Raw genomic sequence first — 26,969 nt, forward strand, 5'->3', positions numbered from 1 at the left:
GAGCCTCTGCTGGACATTAGAGGAACTGCAGGTTTTGGTGCTTCAGTGCTGATGGTTCATCTCATCCTGACATGTTTGATCTGAATAACAAACACATTAATGCTGTTTTATTGCGATCTTTCCTGTTGTCTTCAGAAGGTTAAGTGTGGGGAGGCAGACCTGTGGAAATGCACTCTGATGATGCACTTTTTTCAGCCTTCTGATTGGTTTCTTTCAGCCGGACTTCTGATTGGACAGCTGAAGTTTAGGGGCGGGAACCAGGAGCAGACTCGAATATAGAGGTGAGTTGGAAATGTAAATAGTCAGAAGAAGACATGGATGGTCGTACTGCATTGGAGACCAAGGTACTGATTGATCCACAGCCCATGGGTGAGTGTATTTGTCCTGCAGTGATCCTCAGGCTGGTGTGTGCTTTGAGTTTTGGGACAGTCATTATTTCCTGAAACATGAAACAGGAGCAGCTCTTTGCTTAAATCACTGGGACACGATTTCAGTTTCAGTCTGAAATGTGTTTTTAGTTCACACATGTTAGGTTTGATCATTGAATCTCAGTTTAAAGCTTGATTAGCACCAAGCTGCACTCAAAGAAATCATTTGTTTTTTTAAGCTGTAAAGATTTTATATCACAGATAAGAGGAAAATAACCAAATGAATCTCATATGACTCTTAATATTTGAGTCAATAATAGAAATTATAAATATATAATTATTCAAGTTTTATAAAACTCTGAGCTGATGAGTTGATATTAATAAAAGTTTTAAATGTATCATCTGCTCATGAAATAAAACAGTTTCTGTTTTTTTAATGTGAATATTTTTATCGCACTTTTAAAACAAAGTTGTTGAATAATCAGATCCTTTCATTTTATAGAAAAACTATTGATGAGCTGTAAAATCATCATCAGGTGATAAAGTCAGCTCTCGTTGGTCATTTTCAAATAAAGAAATCTGGAAGCCCCGGGTGTATAAAATGGCTGGCTCCGCCTCCATTTTATACACCCGGGGCTTAGCCCTATCCAGTCTTTAAGTGATGATGTGACGAATCCTGCTTCCGGGCCTAAAGTAGTCTGTGTTTAATATGGCTTTTGTGTTGTTACCATGTTTAATGTTTTGTATTTTCTTCTATTTAATATCAAAAAGCTCCTAAAACAGTCAGTGATCACTGTTGACCTCCCTCGGCTTTTATTACCGCTAATCATTTATTTAAGCTCAGTTTTAACCTTACGATGTAGCTACAGCCCAGGGATTGCAAACCCCCTCAGTCAGGACATGCTATATTGTATTTAGATGGAAGCTAGCGAGCTAACTTCCTTTGTGTCCATCAGTACATAACTGAAACCGGTTTAGAGTGCTTTGTTTAGCCGTGGAGGGAAACAACAGAAAATGTGAAATAAACACACATGTAAGCTAAGACTCTCTAAAAAACAGCATTGTTGTTGTTCGGCTTTTCATTTCGCCGTTTGTTGATTCACTCGAAGAACAAGTAACCTAATATGGGTCAAGTGATCAGTTTGATATCAATCTTTTGTGATTCACCGTCATATTTACATTATTTGTACAGTAGGAATGATTTGCTTTGGTACCTGGTCAAACTAAGCTCTCCTCTGTCTGCAGCAAACCCGCAGGCAGCAGCTTCTTCCCCCTCGCTCACATGTGTAAGTGCTCAGTCGCCCAGTGCCTGAGCTCGGATCATACTAAAATTAGGGGGGATTTACGACTGTGCGTCATGTAGTTTTTGTTTTATACAGTTGTCAGTGAGGCATCTAACTATGAAACAAATTACACTCCAAGACCCCGGGCTTCTGATAAGATTACCCGGGCTTAAGCCCAGTAAGCCCGGGTTGGACCCCACCACCCAAAAAAAAAGAGAAAACATCAGAATATTAATCAGCAGCTTAGAGTTGCTGGTTGCAGCATCTTTGCTAGCTTTAAGTCAGCTAACTTTACTTGACCAGGAAATTAATCCCGACTCCAGGTTTCTCCAAACTCTGATTATATCCATTCCTGATTAGAGCCACACCTTTTTGTCCTCATGCTGAAGCACACTTGGGTTCTGCAGCAGGACTCTGTAGTGACCTCAAAGTCCCGACCTGAATCCGATTGAGATGCTGTGGCATGACCTTAAAAAGTTGGTTCATGCTCAAAAACCCTCCAAAGATGAGTGGGCCAAAACTCCTCCACAGTGCTGGAAGATTCATTGGCAGTTATCACAAAGGCTTGATTGCAGTGTTGCTGCTAAGGGTGGCCCAACCAAGTGTTAGGTTTATGGGTCCATCGCTCGCTCACACAGGGCCATATGGGTTTGGATTATCTTTAATAATAAACACCTTTATTAGGAAGCTGCATGTTGTGTTCACTTGTCTTATCTTTGTCTACTATTTGAATTTGTTTGATGATCTGAAACATTCAAGTGTGATAAATATTCAAAAAAACAAGGAAATCAAGAAGGAGGCAAAGACTTCTTCACACCCCTGTATGAGCTCAGGCAGTGCTACACTTCTGGTTATTAGCTATGTTTTCTAATGTAAAAAGACCCCTTTACTTAAAATTTCCCTTCTCTACCTTTTACTCAAGGACTACATTTATTTTACAGCTGTAGCTACAGGTTGTTCACTTCTCTTCAGCACAAACTGATGTTTTTACACATTTTAAGAGAATATTTTTTCAGTTTATTACCATATGATATGTATATGAACATTCTAGTATGTTCATATACATATCATATATCCACGTATCTCTCAGTCTGCTCCTCAGTCCCAGATCTGAAAAACAGACCCAAAGATAGTAGAAGGTACGTTTGAGAGTCAAGAGGTTGTTCTTCCGAAACATGAGATACGAGCACGAGAGAGAACACTGTATCCTGATCTTTGATCCTCATCTTGCACTCTGTGGTTTCCCACTCTGAATTTTGGGGAATCTTTTTTTGTGTCTCTGCTGAAAGATTTTGTGTTTCCTTGTCTGTGAAAGTCATCGTATTCTAAGGAGCTTAGAAAGAAAAGCTTCTGGACTTTCTTAAGTTGCTTGAAGACGTTTCACCTCTCATCCGAGAAGGTTCTTCAGTTCTAGGGTAAAATGGTGGAGAGTCTCAGATTTAAGTCCAGTGGGAGTGACCTAATGATCCTCTACCTAATCACATGAGCAAAGGTGTGGAAACAGGTGTGGGTCACAATCAGCCAGGGTTTCAGGTGAGCTCATTGTGAAACCTGGCCCCACCTTATCATGTGATTTCCTGAGGTCAGATGGCCCAGGATGTGAGTGGGCGTTAAGGCGTCTGGGGAGGGAACTCAAAGCTGGATTATAGATGGCAGACAGTTGGTGTCGTAAACCACCGCCTCTGTTCAAAGATGGTCGCTCACAGTGGACATAGATGCTTCTTTCACTCCTCTTTCAAACCATCTGTCCTCTCTGTCCAAAATATGAACATTGGCATCCTCGAAAGAGAGGATCCTCTTTTGAGGATTTCTAAGCTCCTTAGACTTTGTGTTTCCTTGTTAATAAATGCTGATTGTTCATTCCTCCTGCCTTCATGTTTTATATTTCCTTCCTCGCAGCTGCTTTATGATTTATGTCAGTGCTGTAAGAGATCGTGACTGGGACAGTTCTCACATACTAATATTCTTCCAACAGATGACCTGAGGATCGTGCTGTTTGGGAAGACCTCGGTTGGTAAAAGTACTCTAGGAAACATCATCATGGGGAACACAGAGACTTTCACCTCAAAGGATTCGTCCAAAGATCGCACACAGAAATCCCACAGCACTGTGGAAGGTCAAAAAGTGGTTGTTGTTGATACTCCAGGTCTGTTTAAACCTGGAAAACATGAAGATGAGCTGGTGAACGAGATCAAGCGATCCATTGATCTTGCCCGTCCTGGTCCTCATGTGTTCCTGCTGGTGCTGAGGTTCGGTATAATCACTTCTGAAGAATTAAAGGTACTGGAGGTTTTTGTGCGCACCTTTGGCAGACGTGCATTGGCCTACACAACAGTGGTGTTCACCCATAGAAATGAATATGAAGAGTATGAAGCTAACATAAAAGAGGGCATGAAAAAGAATGAGCACCTCAGGAAACTCATTGAGCAGTGCCAGTGGAGATATTTTGCTTTTAACATTAAAGACAAAAGTCCTGCTCAGGTCACCGAGCTGCTGAAGAAGATAACACCGATGGGAAAAGATTACTTCTACACTCCTGACATGCTCCAAGAGGCTGGAAAACCGGACGAGCAGGACGAAAAACGTCAGGTGTGAATATATCACAGGAAGTGGACAGTCTGGAAACCTGACCAGAACCAGATGTTTAGCTGTGTTGGAGCATCTAAAAGAAAGTCTGTGAGGCGCTCAGCAGACAGTGATGAGGAGGAGAACGACCGCGGTGTTTGGATTTGCTGCTGACGTCTCAGAGCTCGATTGTACGAGTTTCCAAAAGCAGCTGAATGACTGGAGGCTCTGAGCTCCACGCTGTGGGACTCCTCCACCACCCTGCCAGATGGGAGCTTTTTGTACATGAACACATCATCATTGTACATTATTATTTACAACTGAACATTCACCAGGTCACCAGAGTTTAGGGTTCAGGTTTTGTATGAGCCACATGTTAATAAAAAACTAGAAGATGTCAGATTCAGATGATGTTTCTAATATTTTGGCTTTACGATGTTTCCTCTTGTGAGTCTGAAACAACTGAAACAGGATAAAAACAGGTGAAGCCCAACTCTGGATCTGCTGCAGTGACCTGTTGGATGTTAAGTGAACTTTTATCTTCATTAACCTGTGACTGCTTTCACATCCAGTGGTGATCTGTGAGATAACACACAGTAATGTCTTTAAATGTCTTTTTGTGTGTTGGACAGATCGATCGGATCGGACACAGGAAATGTGGTTGCTAAGTGGTTGCTATGGGCACTGATGTGGTATAAAACAGGCTGATGGAGAAATCAGGGTGTGGTTAATTCAGTGACTCCAGGGGGTTGTGTTCTCTCTGCTCAGGTCAAAGGTCATTCTCCTGTACATGTCGGACTTGTTTCACTTGTTGCCTTTGTATAACCTCGTGCATGTAATAAAACAGAAGTAGGTTCTTGATAACCTGCTGAAAGACAGACGTCTTCTTCTCTTTGTGTCCTGATCGTCTCTGAGCTCCAGGAGCTCTCCACAGGAGAACGCTCTCAGATGTCCTCCTCTGGGAGATTGGACGGGCTGACCTGTATCGTTCACAGCTCAGAGTGCTGCTATGGAAGCACCTCAACCTGGTTCTAGGATCTGCCCGTCTCGGGGCTGCGGTTTGTTCTCACACACCACTATTCTCTGGAAAGACAGATATCTCTACCTCTCTCAGACACAAACACAACCCAATCAACAACTCATCGTTTTGGTATTCATTCCCAGCGTGTCCTGTCAGGCTTTGGTGTAAATCCCCAGTAAGTGTCAACCCACCAGGCTTGGCAGTGAGATAAACTCCAACCTTCAAGCGCACCTGAACCACTGAGCACAAATGTTTGATGTGAACAGTTTATTCTTCAATAATTAGACACATCAAACAGGAATGAGTGCATACACATGCACAGGATAGTTGAACACTGACAGATCTGAACCTTACTGAGAAAATGAAACATAAACAACTTCACTGAAAGCTTTAAAGTGTCTGATTCTACATGGATATAAAATCATCTGCAGCTGACTGACGGACCAAACTGTGACTCACAAAGTGAAGCAGGAGCTCCATTCAGCACGAAGACAGTAAAACATCCCAGCAGAAACAAACTGAACATGTTTCTACTCACAGCAGAGTCTCAGAGGTGAAGCTGTGAAGCCGGGCTGTTCAGTGAAACGCTGCCCTCTGCTGCTCAGGGGAGGAAACACAGCCTCCAGCTTCAGCCTGTCAGAGCTGCAGCAGAGCAGCTGTGAGAGTCAGACAGCCCTGAAGGTGAAACACTGTCAGCAGGTCTGACCGGACACCAGGCTGGATTCATTCAATTCAATGTCATTTTTTCAATTTATTTCAATTCACAACAACAGTTGCGTCAAAGCACTTTATAATGTAAAGAGCCTACAATAATACAAAGATACAAATATAGACTCTGTCTGGACAAAGGCCGAGCAGAGGTTGTGTTTCCTGCAGGAACTCAGGAAGTACAACCTGCCACAACCTGCTGGTCGTCGTCTACACAGCCATCATGCAGTCAGTCCTGTGCACACCGATCACTGTCTGGCTCAGCCGGAAGCAGGACAGGCCCAGACTGCAACACACAATCAGGTCTGCTGAGAGCATGAAGAGCGCTGATCTTCCCTCCATTCACGGTCCAGGGTCAGGAAACGGACAGAAAACACTTGGTCCCGGGTCTTAGGACTTATTCTGAGTGTTTGCACTTCCTGTTTTATTTTGATAGTCTTCTGTTTCATGTGTACAGTGGTCCCTCGCTATAACATGCTTCACCTTATTTTACAATCATCTTTAATAAATTATAAATTGTGTTCATATGATATATTAAATTATAGCTGTTTGAATTATGTAAAGTATTATTTTATATAACAGCTATTAAGAGATAAAAGCCTGAATAAATAAAAACTCAGATCCCGAGAGCCTCTGAGATCCAGAAACTTCAAGGATTTAAAAAAAACTCTTCAGGACCTTTGATCCAAACTGTTAAAGAGAGCATGTGACCACCAGTGACGTCACATTCAGAGTTTAAATATGATGATATAATAAAATCATTCTGACTCAGGTGATCCTGCATCAAATCCAGGTAAAAGGACACCTTTCTATTTGCTCTAAGTTGTTCTGAGCAGAAAACTATCCCACATGCTGATATGAGTGTTCAAAGTTTACCCAGAATGCACTTTGTGGCGAATTATCAGAAACAGATCAAAGATCAGCATACACCAAACATCTGCTTTCTGCTCCTCTGCGTCACAGCCATGAACCTGCTGCAGGTGATTCACACTGTGATGGATCCATCACACTGATGCTCACAGCTGGGTCTGGAGAACATCGAGCTGAACTTAACCAGATGCTGTCTTCAGACTGTGAGTCTTGGAGTGTAAAGCTGATGTGGATCAGCTCTCATCGTGGCTGCAGACACTTCAGGTCACTTCACCCTTTAACCTCAGCCTGTGTCAGACGTTTCAAACCCAGACAGACCAGCAGGTGTAGTTTCTCCTGTGGCCACCAGAGGGCAGACGCTCAGCAAACAGCTGCACTGCTCCTCAGAGTCCAACATCCTCAAACCAGGAGGCGGGCTCAGTGCTGGGGAGGAGCTGGACCATCAGAGAGGAGGGGGTTATCAGAACTGAGGAGAGGAGCGCGCTCAGTCAGGACGGCTCACTGCTCCTCTGAGCATCACAGGAGCTCCTTCCTCCCTCCTCTTCCTCCTGACCTTCTTTCATCCTGATGCTTTAGCAGCTGCTGAAAACCAAAGTGTTGCATGGAGGTCATTTCTGTTGTGCAGCTCACTAAAGACTCTGCAGTGCAAACTTAACACACTGCTGCATTTTTACATGAAACATGTTTCAAACCAGAGTTTCGTCAGCATCAACCATGTTCTCTGTTTACTCTCTAATATGAAGATTTCAGGGATGAAGGTGTCTGTTCTGAGGACAAATGAGGCTGTTTGAGCTCTTTCCACCCTGCAGGTCTCTGCTCTGCACTCACACAGTATCGGTCATTCAGTTCTTATTCAGAGGTGGAATTTCATCTAATGACTTCATGTATATTTTGCAGCCTTGGCCTCAAAGGATGCATGACATATTCAGTGTCATCAGTATTTATTGATATTGTTGGTTCTTTATCTTACAATACAAACATCCTGTGTTTTGAAAGTGAATTAAACAGTTGAGTTGTCGGTGTGAGCAGCAGACGGTTGTTTTGAACTAAAAGTCTTCTGCAGGAAATATTTGTGTTTGTGCTCACACGCAGTTTTATGTAATCATTCTGTTTAACACTTCCCTGGAAGAAGGGTGCAGGCGAGCACAGACACGGTCTCGTTCAACTCTGCTCACATTAAATGTATTTGCATATCAAGCCTCCTTCTCAGGCTGAAACATGTAGAGTTTAAAGTTTGTACAGATGGGACGAAGCTTATTGGTGAAAATCTGCTTCAATCTTCACTTTGACTGCAACACAGTGATTTGACTTCATGTACAGAAATCTGTCTTTATGTAATGTTCATTTTCATGAAGGAAACCTGACCGTACGACACTCATGGTTATTAACATGGATGTAAACACAACAGAGAGGAATCTTAATCTATCAGCTTACTCTGGTTCATCTCTTCTCTGAAAAGTACAAAAACAAATGTGTTTCAGTTCTACCATGACTCAGTTACTCTCATCTACCTGCTTTCCTGCTTACCGCTCAGTTCTATATCACTGGAAACAACTGTTGGATCATCTACTCCAGTCACCTCGCCACTCAGCTGGACACTGACTCTATCACCCTCCCCAAGCATTCGGACTTCTCGTCAAGCATGTAAGCTCTCTCTATACTCACAATTCACCTCTTGCCCACCTTTTCCATTCAGTATTAACCTCCTTCTGTTTCCAGTGATCTTCAGGCCTGAGACTCATGCTACACCTTCACGTTTCCAGTCTATGTCCCTGTGTTAAATAAAGCTTTGTCAACTCACAGTCCAGTCGTCCTTTGAGTCTGCTTCAGTCCACTCACACATACTGGACTTCTGGTCCATGACATGTACAAACTGGAGTCTATTAGATAGATATGATACAAACCACTGCAGCACAGTACCTGTAATACCTACAGCGTGCTCTAATCGCTCTAATAGGATATTATGGTCGACAGTATCGAACGCTGCACTGAGGTCTAGCAGGACAAGCACAGAGATGAGTCCACTGTCAGAGGCCATAAGAAGATCATTTGTAACCTTCACTAAAGCTGTTTCTGTGCTGTGATGAGCTCTGAAACCTGACTGAAACTCTTCAATAAGCCATTCCTCTGCAGATGATCTGTTAGCTGTTTGACAACTACTCTTTCAAGGATGTTGGATATAAAGGAAGGTTGGAGATTGGCCTATAATTAGCTAAGACTGCTGGGTCATGTAGTTTAAATCAATAGTGTTTTAACTACTGCTACCTTAAAGGCCTGTGGAATGTGGTCCATTAATAGAGATGAGTTTATTCATGCCTTAGTAATAGATTTGACCTCTGACCCCTCCTATAGCAGGTGTGGTTCCTTCGTCACAGTTACACAGAATATACTCTGAAAGGCTTTATCATTTCTTAGTTAAAGTGATGAATCAGTTCTTCTTGTGGCTTCGGTGTTTCATGCTGTTTCAATTTGTGTTGTGAAGCAAAGGCAGTGAGTTCACTTCAGGTGTGGAGAGCTGTCAAAACCAGAAATTCTTCAGTAACCTCACCCTGTACCTGCAGGGAAACAAGTCTGCAGCCTTACACAAGCCCATAATTTAAGGTTTGATTCTGTCCAACAAAGACTCCCTGAGGATGTGCTGATACATACTGATGCGCTGGCTTCCTGTCTCTGAATGTTCACTTGAGTTTCTTAGGAAATGATTTTTTATACACCAACCTGTCAGCAGCTTTTCTACATTTTTTTTAATCTGAGAGAAACATCGAGCACAGCCTTAATGAAAAATCTTTGTAGTCAACACAAACTTTAATGCAAACTTTAAGCCTTTAATACAGTTTAAACAGGTTAGTTATAAAGTCCTTCGCCCCTGTACAGTTACACTGTCCAAGCTGTTAAACAGAACATGTGAACAGCAGCGATGTTTCTTCATTTCACAGCTTGCAGTCCTGCAACATGCACAGATTATTCACACGGACTGTAACACAACAAAGAAAGTGCTCACACAGTTTCCATCAAAAAGTCATTTTAAGGGTTAAACAACTCTCGTATTCCATAAACATGAGTTTGAATAATTCGGAACTGAATTATATACAAACCATTTTCTTCTTCTTTTGTGTGTATATACAGATGCATGAGACAGGTGTGACCTTTGTTGTGCGTTCACTGTAAATGCAGCGCTGTGATACCACCTCAGCTCAGCTGCTGCAGTTAGAGGGAAACCTGACAACTGATGTTTTCTGGAGAATCTGCAGCACAGTCTGTAGTTTCCTATCAAAGCTGCTAAAAGTTCTTTTCATTTGTTTTCTGAAATGTGTTAAAGCCTGATGGATTTTGTGCTTCCACTCAGTGGACTTGTTTAAAAGAACGATTGTTAAATTTCACTCACAGCTCTTCTTCCTTTCTTTGTTGTGCCTTTTCTTTATTTTTATCATGTCATGCAGTTAAAATGCTAATCAGTGTTTGAAAATATGTTGCTCCAATCAATTTTGAACAACAGAATCAGATCAATCAATAAATATTGATTTGAGTAAATGCATTACTTTCCTGGCACTCTTTCATTACTCAGCTTTATTTTGTGGTTTGTAAATGTGGCGAATCTGAATTCACTGACTTTAAAGGTTTATTTCAACAAAATGAATATGAATTATATTGTTAACATAAACACATGAACAACAAACAAACAACACGTTGCACAAATTTAAATAAGAAAGAAGACGATCTTCATACAGACCACAGAGCTAACACAGAGAGACGAACCATTAACACTCACACCTACGAAATATGACAGGACATGTGCAGAAGCAGGATTACTGTAAGACCTTAGACTCAGAAAATGTTGCTGTAGGATATTTTCATTTCTCATCACGCCTCTTCCACCACGACTGTGCTTGCCTTCACCATTCTTCTGAAGAAGCTGTTAAACGTGTCAAAATGCTGCGATTACAGTAATCAGACTGTGAGCAGAGACACAAATATTTACTGCAGAAGACAGGAAGTGACAAGGATGGGAACTGATGATGAATGAATGCTGTAAATACAAAATCAGAAACACTTTAAACATTTAATAATCACAGAAATGATCAGTATCTATACTAATATATTGTAAGCGTCATATTGACATCGTCCTTTATGAACTAGAATGTGCTGGAACACCAGCCCATCTGTCCACAGTGATGACCAACAAAGAAGACACTGCTGCAAAATCAACTTCTTCACACTCAAATTGACTTTGTGTTCAAACTTGAACATGAAAAGAAGTTCTTGTGTGTTTCATTACGATGTGAATTTGTGTCTGTGTGTGGGTTCATGATAATGATAATTATGTTACAGAAAACGAATATAACAGAATATTTCATGGATATAGCCGAGCTCCTTCATTTAGATCCACTGAAACGTTGACTGTGAGCGGCTAACCTGTGGATTAGCTTGCATGTCATCACGCTTAACGTCTCATCAGCTTTAAACTTAACAGCAATCAATGTCCATCCCAGTTTTCTCCCATCATGCCTGTTTTATTCATTTTGGAAGAACCACTAGCTGGTTGACTTTGGGACAGACCAGTAGCCTCGACAGTGTAGGAGGGATGAGGCAGGTCAAATACAGAGTATTGTCTTCTACCAATTATGTAACTCTATTTAAGATAATATAATCCTGGTCTTTGTTTGTTTGCCTCTTTGATGGGCCCCCAGCTGTACATGGGCCCCTAGACTCCTACCCAGAATGCCCTCAGGATAATTCGGCCCCAATGCTCACAGTGACAGAGACAGAACCAGATGTTGTCTTCAGACTGTGAGTTTTAGAGCTGCAGACACTTCAGGTCACTTCACCCTTTAACCTCAGCCTGTGTCAGATGTTTCAAACCCAGACAGACCAGCAGGTGTAGTTTCTCCTGTGGTCAACAGAGGGCAGACGTTCAGCAAACAGCTGCAGTGCTCCTCAGAGTCCAACATCCTTTGAAACAGCATCTGTCCATAGAAAGAAACCTTTCCTATTCATAATAATCATGGGCAAAGTTTCCTTCTCACAATTTCATGTATATTTTGCAGCCTTGGCCTCAAAGGATGCATGAAATGAGACACAGAATATTTAAGGTTCAGTATCTGTGAGTGCAGCAGGACCTGGATGTTTAAAAAGAAAAAAAGAAAAAAGTCTTTTGCAGGAAATATTTGTATTTGTCCCCACAGGTATATTTATGCAATCACAGCATTTTGGCAAATCTGACACCCTTCCCTGGAAGAAGGGCAAAGCCGAGCTCAGACACGCCGCCCCCATCAGCCGCTGGCTTTGCTGACATATTTGCATAGTAGGTGTCCTCCTCAGGCTGAAACATGTGGAGTTTCAATTATGCAAAGGCAAGAAGAAGTTGGTGTTGAAATTAAAACCTGCACTATTCTAATAATCACATTGAGGTAAACACTACACAATACATTTAACTAACAGATAAATGTGCTATTTTTATTTTGAATTTGTGTCTTGAATTTACCATTTAGTTAGTTTTAGGAAAAACCGAGTCATCCACCATGGTTCATACAACAGTTACCTTTGTTTGTTGTTAAAATGAAATGTTGGTACAACAGTCTCACAACATCTCGTGGAAATGTACATTTTTTGTGCAGCTACACACAAACGACGTCGTCCACACAGACTGAGGACAGTTTAAATTCACTCGAGTTTCTTTGAACTTATTTTTTTGAACACCTTTTTACAGAAAATTTATCACAGAAATAATGAAAAGTCTAAACATTGTAGTGAGTCTCTGTTTGTGTTTGAAGTCACCGTGACATCAACTGCTGCTTTTCACACTGGGTCCTGTAGTGCTGGTCTATGGAGACAGGAGTGACTATCCGGTCGTTAAGTGATGACGTGACGAATCCTACTTCCGGGCCTAAAGTAGTCTGCGTTTAATATGGCTTTTGTGTTGTTAACATGTTTAATGTTTTGTATTTTCTTCTATTTAATCTCAAAAAGCTCCTAAAACAGTCAGTGATCACTGTTGACCTCCCTCAGCTTTTATTACCGCTAATCATTTATTTAAGCTCAGTTTGTAAAACCTTAGGATGTAACTACAGCCCAGCCCATGCAGCAGTATATGAATGACTAACCTCGTGTTGTGGATGGATTATCTCAGTTGTTCTCCTGGCTGAAGTTTGGTCCTTTTACAGCATCCTGCCATGCGATTACATTTGTTCCTGACCACCCAGAACACTCATGTTAACTTTTATCGAGTGGAAAAAAAGTTAGCTTGTTTATATTATGCTAACATAGCTGTGTCGCTAGCGGTCATAATTATATACCAGCTAGCCAAACTTCAGTAACCCTACAAACGTCACTGCTGTTTAGTTTTCTGTCTTCATTTATGTTGGAAGTGATAACAGAGCTGTACGTTTGAATTTGTTTCCAAAACTCCGCAGTCAGGACATGCTATATTGTATTTAGATAGAAGCTAGCGAGCTAACTTCCTGCTAACTTCTAACTCCGTTAAATGTCATAAATTCCGTTTTCATGGATGCCTGGATGTTAAACTCAATTGTTACACCTGGTAGAGCAGAACGCTGATCATTTTATTAAAGATGAAAGACTTTAGACAGTTTTTCAACTCTCAGTAATGCCATAGTGATCGTTTGATATATGGACCTGCAGCGGAGTTTAGGCCCAGACACGGCTAGTGACGTCAGACTTAACGACCGGATACTTGGAGAAGAGCTGGGAGTGCTAAGTTTGTTTGGTTATTAACCTCAAAATACTTAGAAGAAGCCTCATTTACCCATTCTCACACATTCCTGTAGAACTTTATTCTATGTCACAAGTACTTTCTGTCACATCCACTCACAGTCTGATGGGTGCACAGGGAGAAATTTGGGTTCAGTGTGTTGCACAGAAACACAATGCTTGTGAGCCTCTTCCTGGTAGGACATGCCAAAAACCATCCTAGCTGGAGATCACCTCCACCACAATTTAAACAGATGAGATGTACAAAGACTCTCCCCCCGTACAGGTTGAAGGGGGAAATGATCCACAGAAACCAATCAGTTTTTGTATCAGGCTGTAAACATGTTTATTTCTGCTATGAAGTTTTAACATAGGAGTTTATGGGCCAGAGCTTCTGCTAGGCATTACTAGCACATTTAAAAAAAATAATACTGTAAAAACAAGCGTCATTAAAAGTATTTATACAGGTAAACTTTCATATACTCTATATCTTCTTTGCAGATAAAGAGAAATATTTTTAGCTTTTCTAATGATTATGGCTAGATCATGAAAATCAGTAATTCACTGTGTCAAATGTTTTGCATATTTCATTTTGAGTTAGAATAATTTACTATTCAAACAATATAAATTCCATGTTCAGTTAGCACAATCAGAATCAACAGAAGACTGTTGACTCAAAAGTTGTCTACATGAAGATCCTGCTAGACCTCAGTGCAGCGTTCGATACTGTCGACCATAATATCCTATTAGAGCGATTAGAGCACGCTGTAGGTATTACAGGTACTGCATTGCAGTGGTTTGTATCATATCTATCTAATAGACTCCAGTTTGTACATGTCATGGACCAGGAGGCCAGCACGTAGGAGTGGACCACAGCAGACTCGAAGGACAACTGGACTGTGAGTTGACAAAGCTTTATTTAATACAGGGACATAGACTGGAAACGTGAAGATGTAAATTGGGTAAGTGACTCCAAGTCCTAGGAACAGCTAAGATACTGCGCAGGACCCTCAGGTTATTGGCCGGTTATTGGCCTGGTCGAGGTGTCTCTCATCGACTAGCAGCTGGTTCATTTGTGCTTCTAGACACTCGTGGAGTGCAGTCAGCTTCTTCAGCCAGTTGGTACGAATCATGTCAGAGCTTGGTGCTGTCCAAGTCGGAGACCCTTTCTTGGATGTCTGCCACTGTGATGACTACTAGACCCTGGTCAGGAGGGTTGTGGTCCACTCTTGGATGCATTAGCTACTGAGCATTTTTGTTATGTTTGCACCGTTCTCCCATATCCTCTTCCAGTATTGCTTTATCTGCAGCCTTGGTGGGGCTATACTCATATTGTTCCCCTGCCGCTGAGATTACACCTTCTCCTGCTTCCTATCTCTCTGGTATACGTCTTCAAGCAGCTGGGCAAGAACGGAAATCTTTGCTGGCGGTTTCCAAGGCCTCGGCTATGGCTAGCTTGTTGAACTTCTTAGGCTTCTTCATTCTTCATTATATCTTTCTGCTGCTCCAATACTTGCCTAGCTTCCCTCTGACTGCCTTGATATGTGTATTTCATTTGGAAATCACAGGTCCTAGAGTCTGGAGAAAGAGAGGAGAAGGGCAGAATCCAAGGTGGTGTTTCTGCAGTCTTCAATGATTTGGAGGCCAATGACCTCTGTTGGTTTTTATGGTTTTTTGTCTGTTGTGTATGATCAAGTGAGAAGTCAACATAGCGTCCATGCTTCCATCTGCTGAACAGCTTTATGGCAAATGTGATTTCCTATTCCAGGAGGACTTAGCAGCTGCCTGGAGACACACCACTATTAAGTGGATTGCTGGCCATGTTTTTGTATTGTGCTGGATTGGTCAACCAACTCACCTGACCTGAACCCAATGGAAAATCTAAAAAACAGCTGACTGAAAGATAGAAATGAGCTGAAGGCTGCTATTAAAACAACCCAGGCTGCAGTGCCACAATCCTATTTCCTCTACGCAACTCCGCACTGATGCACTATAGTAAAAGAGTCCCAACCAAATACAGAGTGTAAAAATGAACATGCTTTTCACCAGTCGACATTTCTGCTTTAAATTTTGGAAGAAAATAGAGTTGTTGTTTTTTTTTTTACAATATTCTAATTGTCTGAGATGCAGTATTAGAGAAAATGCAGTTTTTGGTGCTTCAGTGTTGGTTTCATAGATTGACACTCAGTGTTAAGGGACCAAACGCCAGCTGCAATAGGTGACTGCTTTTAGGGAAGGGTATTTCAAGTAAAACTACCCTTTCAAATTCACTAGCAACAAATCTGCCATTACTTAAGACTGCACTCATGCAGCCCTTCCCACATGACTGTCTACCTGAGTTACTTTAGTTACTCCATATTGTATTTTCTAATTAGTTTTGTCATTTTAAATTCAATTTAGTTCAGTTTATTTGTACATTTCTGTTTGGCACTGTATTAATTTTATTTATACAGTGCCAAATTCACAACAACAGTCACCTCAAGGCGTTTTACATTTTAAAGACCCTACCATAATACAGAGAAAACATATTGCAGTTTAGTTCCAGTCAGTTCCCAGAGTGAGTTTGTGTATTTAAGTTTAAAGTTTTCTGTTTGAAAACTTTTTGTTTGTTTGTTTTGATTAGTTTGAGTGTTGGTTTTTTTAAGTATTTGCAGACCTTTTGAAAGCAGAGGACTCAGAGTTTTATAGACATCTGAAATCTCAATAAATACGTCCATCAAACCTCATCAGGCAAGATCTGATTGATCTGACAAATATGACCAAATATTTACAAAATACAAACTAAAACTAAGGATATTTCCTTCATCATTTTGTTCTATTTTTGTTAGTTTTCTAAGTTCAAAAATATAGTTTCAGTTTTTAATGAACCAAAATGTCTTCTCAAGTCTAGTTTTAGGTAACAATAATTACCTTGCCGTCTACAGTTGTTGTAAAACTGAACATGTGTTTAAATTGAACATCACTTTCATCAAAATTTTAGAGCTTTCCACTTTGCTGTGATTGTCTTAATCACTCAATATTTGGCCTGTTTGTACCGATGCATCCAAGCAAAGCAACAGAAAATATAGAACCAAATTTAAAAATGTGGCTTTAATGTATCAAAAACCAACATAAAATCTGCTTCTTTGGTGGCTTCTTTTTACTTACTTTTTTTGCCCTGCATCTAATTCTGATTTCTATTTTGTAATTGGTTGGCTCTTTCTAAAACTGGTTTGGTGACCTCTCTTCAAGGGGAGGGAAGTACACAGACGTTTATTATATAAACATGAAGTGACAAAGTATTGAACTACGAGGCACTTTGACGACTCTCAAGACACGCAACGCTCTCGACACAGCAACCAACCACATCTACGAAGAATCTACAGAATGGCCAATTGTGGTAAGTACATTATATACATGTGTGTGTGTGTGTGTGTAGATCTTTATATATATATGCATATACATATTTGAACTTATTCTCTTGTAATTAATGTTTGCATGTGTTGTTAACAAACAGAAAAAAACATTTCCTTTATCACATGAGCATTACCTTGTTTCAGGATGTATCTGAAGGTGTTTTTCTTTGTCTTTTTGTACTGACATATTATCAAAGCCTGTCACCAAACAAATGAGCTTTTCTCTCAAATAACTCTTAAAACATTAAATTTAGATCTAAGGAGCTTGAAAAGAACAGCGATCAGACTTCTTCGAGTTTCTTAAAGACGTTTCACCTCTCGTCCTGTGGACAGTTGTCTTCAAGAAACTCAAAGAAGTCTGATCGCTGTTCTTTTCAAGCTCCTTAGATTACCATGACCCGGATGACTGAGACATTAAATCTTGATGCTCTGATGCTGCTCAGAACATCAGAAATGTCAGAAATCTGAAAAATTGGGCATTCGCAGTGACTCACTTTTACGCTTTTCTTTCACTTATCATCTCTGAGCACACATATAGCAATTCATTGATTCACTTCAGTTTGATTAAATTAAACTGACACAATTTTTGGAACAAAATTTAAAACAAAGTTACTGATAATAAAATAAAGTTTTAAGATTGTGCATTGATAGTATAGATTTATTTAACTGTACAGCTGAAACAATTGAAGCTGTTTAGCATTCACTTAATTCTAGTTTTTATTGCTTAGTAATCATATTTATGTTTAAAGTTAGATGCTTTCACATTGCCCTTCACTACTTGGTTTGCCATATATATTATTTTGGATATTTGGAAATGTATTTTATTTTCTACCATAATCTAATACTTTAACTTTATGGCATGGAGCAGTTTACTGGATTACTAATAGATTTTATTAATTAATGACATTTTTTTCATTGATCAAGCAACTTCAAGACTTTGACAGGAAGGAAAAACAGCTTTCCAGGCTTTAATTTTCATGAATATATTAGTCAAGGGCTCTTCAAACCATATTCTCAGATGAGTGCAACAGTACAGATATTTCTTTCAAAAGAAAGTAAGAAATAAATGCAGTTTGGCACAATTTAAGCTAACATCAGTTCCTGTTTACATCCATGCCTGTCTTGTTTGCACTCTAACTGCTGCAGTACTCATATGTCATATAATATTATAATTACAATGAAATATGTTATTTCAATTCTCTCACAGAGCAAAAGAAGCTGAGGATTATCCTCGTTGGAAAGACTGGAGCTGGGAAGACTTCAACCATCAACACGTTCCTGGGTAAACCTGCTGTGGAGAAGAACCCCCTTCTCTCAGATACAACACCGTGGAAGACGGAGACGGCACGTATTGGAAACCAAGAACTGGTTTTAGTTGATACTCCTGGTCTGTGCCACACCAACTATAAAAAAGAGGAAGTGTTGAATAAGATCACTGCATCCGTGTTTGAGGCTGATCAGGGTCCTCATGTGTTCCTGTATGTGCAAAAATGGGAGAGCGATAACACACAAGACGAGAAACGAGTGGAAGTCCTGAAGAAGATGTTTGGCGACGCGTCAGGGCCTTACTTTTTCCTCTTGATGACTCATGTAGATGGAGCTGAGGATGAGATAACAAAGTTTACTCAGAGAGTTGGTTTTAAAACAGAGAACTACTGTGTCCTTAACAACAAAGGTGAAAAAGAGCAGAAAACTGAAAAGGTAAAGGAGCTGGTGGACAAAATCAATCAGGTGGTGCAAACTAACAAGGCAGAGGGCAAAGAATATTACACCAAGGAAATGTTGGAAGAACATAAGAACAGGCTGAAACCAATATATCAGGTCAGTGCTGCAAACAGGGAACTGACCTCTGTGGCCAAGGGCTTGTTAACTCCTGTGCTGGGTGAAGAATCAGCTGAGGAACTGATACAGCTTAATTCTTACCTGGCAAAGGAGTTTGATGAATGGCTATGAGGCCCCTGAAAAAATGCCTCTCAGAGTGATTTTGTCTGTTGTACACAGAGATTTCTCCTTTGATGAGATTAGATGATAGTTTTCATGAATATCTCTGTCTACACAATGTTTATGCTCAAAAAGATATTCCGCAGGATTTTTAAATGTTTCTGTTCTGCTTTCATTATATTTTAAGGTTTTGGGTTTGTACATGTCAGCAGTTTATAATCAAAATTAGTTAAATCGTTACTAGGTGAAAGATTAAGTCTGGATGCTTTAAAATGTTTTTTTTTCTTTTTTGCTTTTACTTTTAATATGTTTTGGGGGATTAACTGTTCCTAAACTGTTAAATCTTTGCTCCACCCCCGCTGCTGTGTGTGGAGGAGCAGGTGGGGTTTTTCAAAGACTATTCACACTCAAATTCACACCTGTGGCAATTTAGAACAACCAGTTCATTCATTATTTCATCAAAATAATGAATGAATAAATAAATAAAATGTTAAAATGTGGACTTTTGACTTGCTACATGTCACCTGCCTGAACTCTTTCTGTACTTGTGTGATGTTTGTTTCTTGCTATTCATTTATATAATAAAGTTAAAATACCACTGAGTGTCTTTGTCTCCATGTGTAAGAGGAGGCCTTTGGGTTGAATTCTCCTCCTGCTCTGATTAAAAGACAGAAAGAAGCAACTCCACAGAGGAAGGATGCCTGACTGGAACATGATGCAACATTTGAAAACACTGAATAAAACAGCTAAGTCCTCTGGGAATTTAAACTTAAACTTCTTGATTTGAGTAGAAATGAAATGAAATGGAGTTTGTTGTGCTCTAACTTTATTCCAGTACTAGTTGGAATGTAAATATAAAGGAATGAGCTCTTTATTTGAAACAAAAACCTGTATGTGCTACTATTTATGGCTGCAGCTGTATTACCAATGCTAACATTCTCTTATTGTGAAAAGTTTTGATATGGCCTCTCTTTGACCTCTTGTGCAAGGCTCATAGAGTTCAGCACAAACACGGGCATGCATTAGACTGGATTGTAAGCCTCACTTCTATAAACTATGGTTTCCTGTAAATGACATTAATAAGAATTCAAACAATTATCACACACAAACAAAGAAATCAGCAGCAGCAGCTGAGTTAGTCAGAGATCGATTTCATGGTGTCTCTCAGGAATGATGGTAACATCTGCCTCCACAGGTTTGTCTCATTTCTTTTTTCTTGTTGCCTCCTAGCATCCCTAAGCTGAATATTTCAGTGCAATGTAGTAACCTAACTGGCAATTAATAACAAACTGAACAGGATTGTCAGAACCCCTGTAAAAAATTACTGGTTGACGTCAAACTTCATTGGATCAGCTGTATCATTGGGCTGTTGTGAGGAAAGCCGTTGCTGACCCTGAACACCCTCTTTATGCCGACTGAATGAATGCCTTCGGGACGATGTCATAGGATACCTTTGGCTAGTGAAAAGTTGTATAAGGGCTCATTTGTGCCAAGAGCAGTCAGTGTCCTGAACAATGAGATGCTCTGATGTGTTTTTATTGTTGTTGTATTGAAGTTTTGTACGTGTGTATTCATGAATGTGGGTTGATGTGAAGTGATTTGATTGATTTTTTTATGGCTTTGTTAACCCCAAAATAATTTTCCATTGATGTGGATAATAAATGTTTTTCTATTCTATTCTATTCTCCATGTATCCATCCATTCATCTTCTTCCGGGGCCAGGTGGGGGGAAGATTTCAGCCTGGGCGTCTATTGTCTCATGAGAGTGTGAGTAATGTGAGTGTCTAAGCTAACTGATCTCTTGGTGGCGCTGTCACTTGGTGTTCGCTCGCTCTGCGGTAGAGTATCACTTCCTGTTCCTGCTCAAACACAGTGGTGTTTCTGAGTAGCTTATTTGCTTAGCAATTTAATTAACAACTTTTAAATACATTCTTCTTTCATAGTATAATCTTCACGTGCTTCATCCGAAGCACACTTTCTGTGTACTCACTACCTAATTTATAGCCAAAGTATTCACTCACTGTCTCTGTACTGTTTCGCTAGCTTAGCTTAGCTCGTAGCCGACTCGTTAGCACCATGGCTACTTCACCTGTCCCTCCTGCACTTTCTTGCTCATTGTGTCAGATGTTTAGTTACTCCTCGGCCTCCTTTAGCAGTAATGATATCTGTAACAAATGTAGCATATTTGCAGCTCTGGAGGCCAGGATTACTGAATTGGAGACTCGGCTTCGCACCCTTCATTCACCCGTAGCTAGCCAGGCCCCTGTAGCTGGTGCAGCCGAAGATAGCGTAGGCCCCGCTAGCTGTTCCCCGGCAGACCCCAAGCAGCTGGGGAAAGAGGGCGGCTGGGTCACGGTGAGGAGGAAGCATAGTCCTAAACAGAAGCCCCAGGTACACCACCAACCCGTTCATGTGTCTAACCGTTTTTCCCCACTCGGTGACACACCCGCCGGGGGTCAAACTCTGGTAATTGGTGATTCTGTTCTCAGACATGTGAAGCTAGAGACTAAAGGCTAGAGGCTAAAACTGCTGGCTAAGGGTAAACGTAAATTCAGTAAAATCATAATTCACGTCGGCAGTAATGACACCCGGTTACGCCAATCGGAGGTCACTAAAATCAATATTGAATCGATGTGCAACTTTGCTAAAACAATGTCGGACTCTGTAGTTTTCTCTGGTCCCCTCCCCAATCAGACCAGGAGTGACATGTTTAGCCGCATGTTCTCCTTAAATTGCTGGCTGTCTGAGTGGTGTCCCAGAAACGATGTGGGCTTCATAGATAATTGGCAAACCTTCTGGAGGAAACCTGGTCTTGTTAGGAGAGACGGCATCCATCCCACTTTGGATGGAGCAGCTCTCATTTCTAGAAATATGGACAAATTTATTAAACCCCCCAAAATATGACTATCCAGAGTTGGGACCAGGAAGCAGAGTTGCAGTCTTACACGCCTCTCTGCAGCTTCTCTCCTCCTGCTACCCCCCCAAAAACCCATCTCCATAGAGACTGTGTCAGCTTCCAAAAAGACAAAAAACAAACTAAAAACCAGCAACAAACAACTTAAACATAAACAATCAAAAAGAAAGAACAATACAGTATCCACATCTGAACCAAAGAGTAAAACAGTGAAATGTGGATTATTAAATATTAGGTCTCTCTCCTCCAAGTCTCTGTTAGTACATGACTTAATAATTGATCAACAAATTGATTTACTCTGCCTTACAGAAACCTGGTTGCAGCAGGATGATTATGTTAGTTTAAATGAATCAACACCCCCGAGTCATTCTAACTACCAGAAACCTCGAAGCACAGGCCGAGGGGGCGGTGTGGCAGCAATTTTTCACACCAGCCTATTAATTAATGAAAGACCAAGACAGACTTTTAATTCATTTGAAAGCCTGATGCTTAACATTGTCCACCCCAGCTGTGAAACTCAGAAACCAGTCTTACTTGTTATCATCTATCGTCCACCTGGGCCTTACACAGAGTTTCTGTCTGATTTCTCAGACTTTATATCTAATTTAGTTCTGAGCTCAAATAAAATAATTATTGTGGGTGATTTTAACATCCATGTAGATGCTAAAAATGACAGCCTCAACATGGCATTTAGTCTGTTATTAGACTCAATTGGCTTCTCTCAAAATGTAAAAGAACCCACCCACCACTTTAATCACACTCTAGATCTTGTTTTAACATATGGCATAGAAACTGAACATTTAACAGTGTTTCCTGAAAACCCTCTCCTGTCTGATCATTTCCTGATAACATTTACATTTACAATAATTGATTACACAGCAGTGGAGAGTAGATTTTATCAAAGTAGATGTCTTTCTGAAAGCGCTGTAACTAAGTTTAAGAATATAATCCACCCACTGTTATCATCTTCAATGCCCTGTACCAACACAGAGCAGAGCAGCTATCTGAACGCTACCCCAACAGAGGTCGATTATCTTGTTAATAATTTCACCTCCTCACTACGTACGACTCTGGATACTGTAGCTCCAGTGAAAACTAAGGTCTCTAATCAGAAGTACCTGACTCCGTGGTATAATTCTCAAACACGTACCCTAAAGCAGATGACTCGTAATCTGGAGAGGAAATGGCGTGTCACAAATTTAGAGGATCATCATTTAGCCTGGAGAAATAGTTTGCTGCTTTATAAGAAAGCCCTCCGCAAAGCCAGAACATCTTACTATTCATCACTGATTGAAGAAAATAAGAACAACCCCAGGTTTCTCTTCAGCACTGTAGCCAGGCTGACAAAGAGTCAGAGCTCTGTTGAGCCAACCATCCCTTTAACGTTAACTAGTAATGACTTCATGAACTTCTTCACAAATAAAATTTTTATCATTAGAGAAAAAATTACCAGTAATCATCCCACAGATGTAATATTATCTACAGCTACTCTTAGTACCATTGATGTTAAGTTAGACTCTTTTTCTCCAATTGATCTTTCTGAGTTAACTTCAATAATTACTTCCTCCAAACCATCAACGTGTCTTTTAGACCCCATTCCTACAAAACTGCTCAAAGAAGTCCTGCCATTGATTAATTCTTCGATCTTAAATATGATCAACCTATCTCTAATAATCGGCTATGTACCACAGGCCTTCAAGCTGGCTGTGGTTAAACCTTTACTCAAAAAGCCATCTCTAGACCCAGCAGTCTTAGCTAATTATAGGCCAATCTCCAACCTTCCTTTCATATCAAAAATCCTTGAAAGAGTAGTTGTCAAACAGCTAACAGATCATCTGCAGAGGAATGGTTTATTTGAAGAGTTTCAGTCAGGTTTCAGAGCTCATCACAGCACAGAAACAGCTTTAGTGAAGGTTACAAATGATCTTCTTATGGCCTCTGACAGTGGACTCATCTCTGTGCTTGTCCTGCTAGACCTCAGTGCAGCGTTCGATACTGTCGACCATAATATCCTATTAGAGCGATTAGAACATGCTGTAGGTATTACAGGTACTGCACTGCAGTGGTTTGTATCATATCTATCTAATAGACTCCAGTTTGTGCATGTAAATGGAGAGTCCTCTTCACACACTGAGGTCAATTATGGAGTTCCACAGGGTTCAGTGCTAGGACCAATTCTGTTTACATTATACATGCTTCCCTTAGGCAGCATCATTAGAAGACATAGCATACATTTTCACTGCTATGCAGATGACACCCAGCTCTATCTGTCCATGAAGCCAGATAACACACACCAATTAGTTAAACTGCAGGAATGTCTTAAAGACATAAAGACCTGGATGGCCGCTAACTTTCTGCTTCTTAATTCAGATAAAACTGAGGTTATTGTACTCGGCCCTGAAAATCTTAGAAATATGGTATCTAACCAGATTCATACTCTGGATGGCATTACCTTGGCCTCCAGTAACGCTGTGAGGAACCTTGGAGTCATTTTTGACCAGGACATGTCCTTCAACGCACATATTAAACAAATATGTAAGACTGCTTTCTTCCATTTGCGCAACATCTCTAAAATTAGAAATATCCTGTCTCAGAGTGACGCTGAAAAACTAGTTCATGCATTTATTACTTCCAGGCTGGACGACTGTAATTCATTATTATTAGGATGTCCAAAAAACTCACTGAAAAGCCTTCAGCTAATCCAAAATGCTGCAGCAAGAGTACTGACAGGGACTAGAAGGAGAGAGCATATTTCTCCTGTTTTGGCTTCCCTTCATTGGCTTCCTGTTAAATCCAGAATTGAATTCAAAATCCTGCTCCTCACATACAAGGTCTTAAATAATCAGGCCCCATCTTATCTTAATGACCTTGTAGTACCATATCACCCTATTAGAGCACTTCGCTCTCGCTCTGCAGGCCTACTTGTTGTTCCTAGAGTATTTAAAAGTAGAATGGGAGGCAGAGCCTTCAGTTTTCAGGCCCCTCTTCTGTGGAACCAGCTTCCAGTTTGGATTCGGGAGACAGAAACTATCTCTACTTTCAAGATTAGGCTTCAAACTTTCCTTTTTGCTAAAGCATATAGTTAGGGCTGGACCAGGTGACCCTGAATCCTCCCTTAGTTATGCTGCAATAGACGTAGGCTGCCGGGGGATTCCCAAGATGCATTGAGTTTTTCCTTTCCAGTCACCTTTCTCACTCACTATGTATTAATAGACCTCTCTGCATTGAATCATATCTGTTATTAACCTCTGTCTCTCTTCCACAGCATGTCTTTTATCCTGTCTTCCTTCTCTCACCCCAACCGGTCGCAGCAGATGGCCGCCCCTCCCTGAGCCTGGTTCTGCCGGAGGTTTCTTCCTGTTAAAAGGGAGTTTTTCCTTCCCACTGTCGCCAAAGTGCTTGCTCATAGGGGGTCATATGATTGTTGGGTTTTTCTCTGTATCTATGAAGCGCCTTGAGGCGACTTTTGTTGTGATTTGGCGCTATATAAATAAAATTGAATTGAATTGAATTGAATTGAATTCATGTAGTCTGGAAGATGAGTGGATGACGGGGTGGGTGCAGTTTTCTCTGTGGTGGGGTCGGGTGGGCTGTCCTGGGCTCTGCGGGGCCAGGCGGCGCTGCTGTACTAGGCCTCAGTCCGGAGGGGCCTGGGCCCCCCTTTCCCTGGCGGGTTGCAGAGTGTGGGGGTGCCTACTGGGGTCAGCGGGGGAGCTGGCCCCAGGGAGGGGTCACTTGCCCCTCCCTTCCTTCCCTCCCCATCTCCAGCTGCCTCCCTCTTCCCGCTCCACCACAATCACCCACACATGCAGGGCCTTGGGGTAAAGGTGTGTCACCAGGGTGCAGGGGAGGCATCCCCCCCCTCTGTCCCCTTCTGGCTGTCTGTGCCTCAATTTTATCCCACAACTTAGACACTCACATTACTCACACTCTCATAACACATACATACAGGATCTTGGGGGTGGGCATGCTACACGGACTCCAAAACACCATCAGGGTGTACAACCTCACCCCTGGCGTCGTTGCCCACCTCTCAATTTTAAATACACGTAGACACTGAGGGCTAGCAGGAGGGGCTATGCTTACCTGCTGCTCTCTGGCAGGTAGCTCCAGGCCCTCCTGGGTTTTAAATGCACCTTAGAACACACATGCATCAACACTACATATGAGCGGGCGGAGGGAGGTTTGGAGTCTTCTCACACCCCCGTTCTCTGCGGCCGGCTGTTTGAGCGGGGGGCCGGGAGGAGGAGTTGGCCGTCCGACTGGGGTCTGGAGTGTGGGGCCTCCCTGCTGCTGCGGAGTCGGGGCGGTCTGCTTCTCCCCACCCCAGGGAAAAAGGTAACACCACCTGGGTCTGGGTGCAGTTCTGTGTCATGTCTGTGTCTATATGTCAGGTCGGGTATCAGACGCCACCTCTCTGGGGACATCTCAGGCCCTCTAAGGTATGGAGGCCTATCTCCCCCCACCACCACTCCCCCTGCCAGTGGCAGACGCCCTCAGACATCGGTGCGTTGGTGGTTCTTTGTGTCCGGGGATGGGCGTCCAGGTACACACCGGCTCACTCCTTGGCGGCTGCTTATCGGGGCCTGGAGCCTGGGGCTCGCTCGGGCCACTTCGGGGGTGGGGTGCCCTCGGCCTCTCGGCCTGGGGCTCGGTCACTCTGGCACAGCTGGCTGCCGGCGGAGCTCACGGGCACGTCACTGCAACCCCCCCTGGCTTCTGCTCCGCGGCTGCTGAGTGACCCCTCATCTGGGACTCTCCTCAGCTCTTTCTGGGACAGTGGCGCGGCTGCCCCTCTGTTGGTCTTCCTTGGTCTCTTGTGTTCTGAGGGCCTCTGGATGTCTGGAGTTTTGATCTCCTCCATACCTGCTTCATGCCCTGGAGGACGGGGCTGTGCCCCCCCCCCCACACCCTCTAGCAGATCATTACATGAAGGAACCTTTTAATACAAGCGTGTCCATGCTCACAGGTGTACACACGGGTGCTCACACACACAAACTGCACCCTTTTTGGCTCCTACCTCAAAGCACACTGTGTGCTGTCGATCTTACGTGCTGCACAATAATGTTTAATATGTAGTATTTACTGTTATATTCACATAGATCATCGTCATGTTGTTTATTATGTTGCTCTTTTTTTCTTCTTCTGCTTGTTTTCTCTTTTTTCTTTCTCAACAGGTGATTCTCTTTCTTTTCC

At 41.7% G+C, this 26,969-nt stretch overlaps 2 protein-coding genes across 2 annotated transcripts; both read left to right on the plus strand.

The window, feature by feature from the left end:
* Positions 1 to 229: 229 nt before the first annotated feature.
* On the plus strand, positions 230 to 5,121 carry LOC146387927 (GTPase IMAP family member 9-like). The gene is made up of 2 exons (XM_084924957.1): positions 230 to 369; positions 3,627 to 5,121. Exons 1-2 carry the CDS (start codon positions 315 to 317, stop codon positions 4,244 to 4,246), a joined length of 675 nt encoding a protein of 224 aa, XP_084781083.1. The 5' UTR covers positions 230 to 314; the 3' UTR covers positions 4,247 to 5,121.
* Positions 5,122 to 16,808: 11,687 nt separating this feature from the next.
* Positions 16,809 to 19,578, plus strand: LOC146387928 (GTPase IMAP family member 9-like). The gene is made up of 2 exons (XM_084924747.1): positions 16,809 to 16,902; positions 18,126 to 19,578. The coding sequence occupies exons 1-2, from the start codon at positions 16,890 to 16,892 to the stop codon at positions 18,869 to 18,871; spliced, it is 759 nt and encodes a 252-aa protein (XP_084780873.1). The 5' UTR covers positions 16,809 to 16,889; the 3' UTR covers positions 18,872 to 19,578.
* Positions 19,579 to 26,969: the final 7,391 nt, after the last annotated feature.

Source organism: Perissodus microlepis, chromosome 4 (genome assembly GCF_051167445.1).
Source record: "Perissodus microlepis isolate ML-2025 ecotype Zambia chromosome 4, ASM5116744v1, whole genome shotgun sequence".
NCBI lineage: Eukaryota > Metazoa > Chordata > Actinopteri > Cichliformes > Cichlidae > Perissodus > Perissodus microlepis.

Bases quoted from the DNA above. Each gene is read 5' to 3' on its own strand.
- LOC146387927 (XM_084924957.1), top strand. From the start codon at position 315: ATGGATGGTCGTACTGCATTGGAGACCAAGGTACTGATTGATCCACAG. The intron at 370-3,626 runs GTGAGTGTATTT...TTCTTCCAACAG, and splicing joins GATTGATCCACAGCCCATGG to ATGACCTGAGGATCGTGCTG.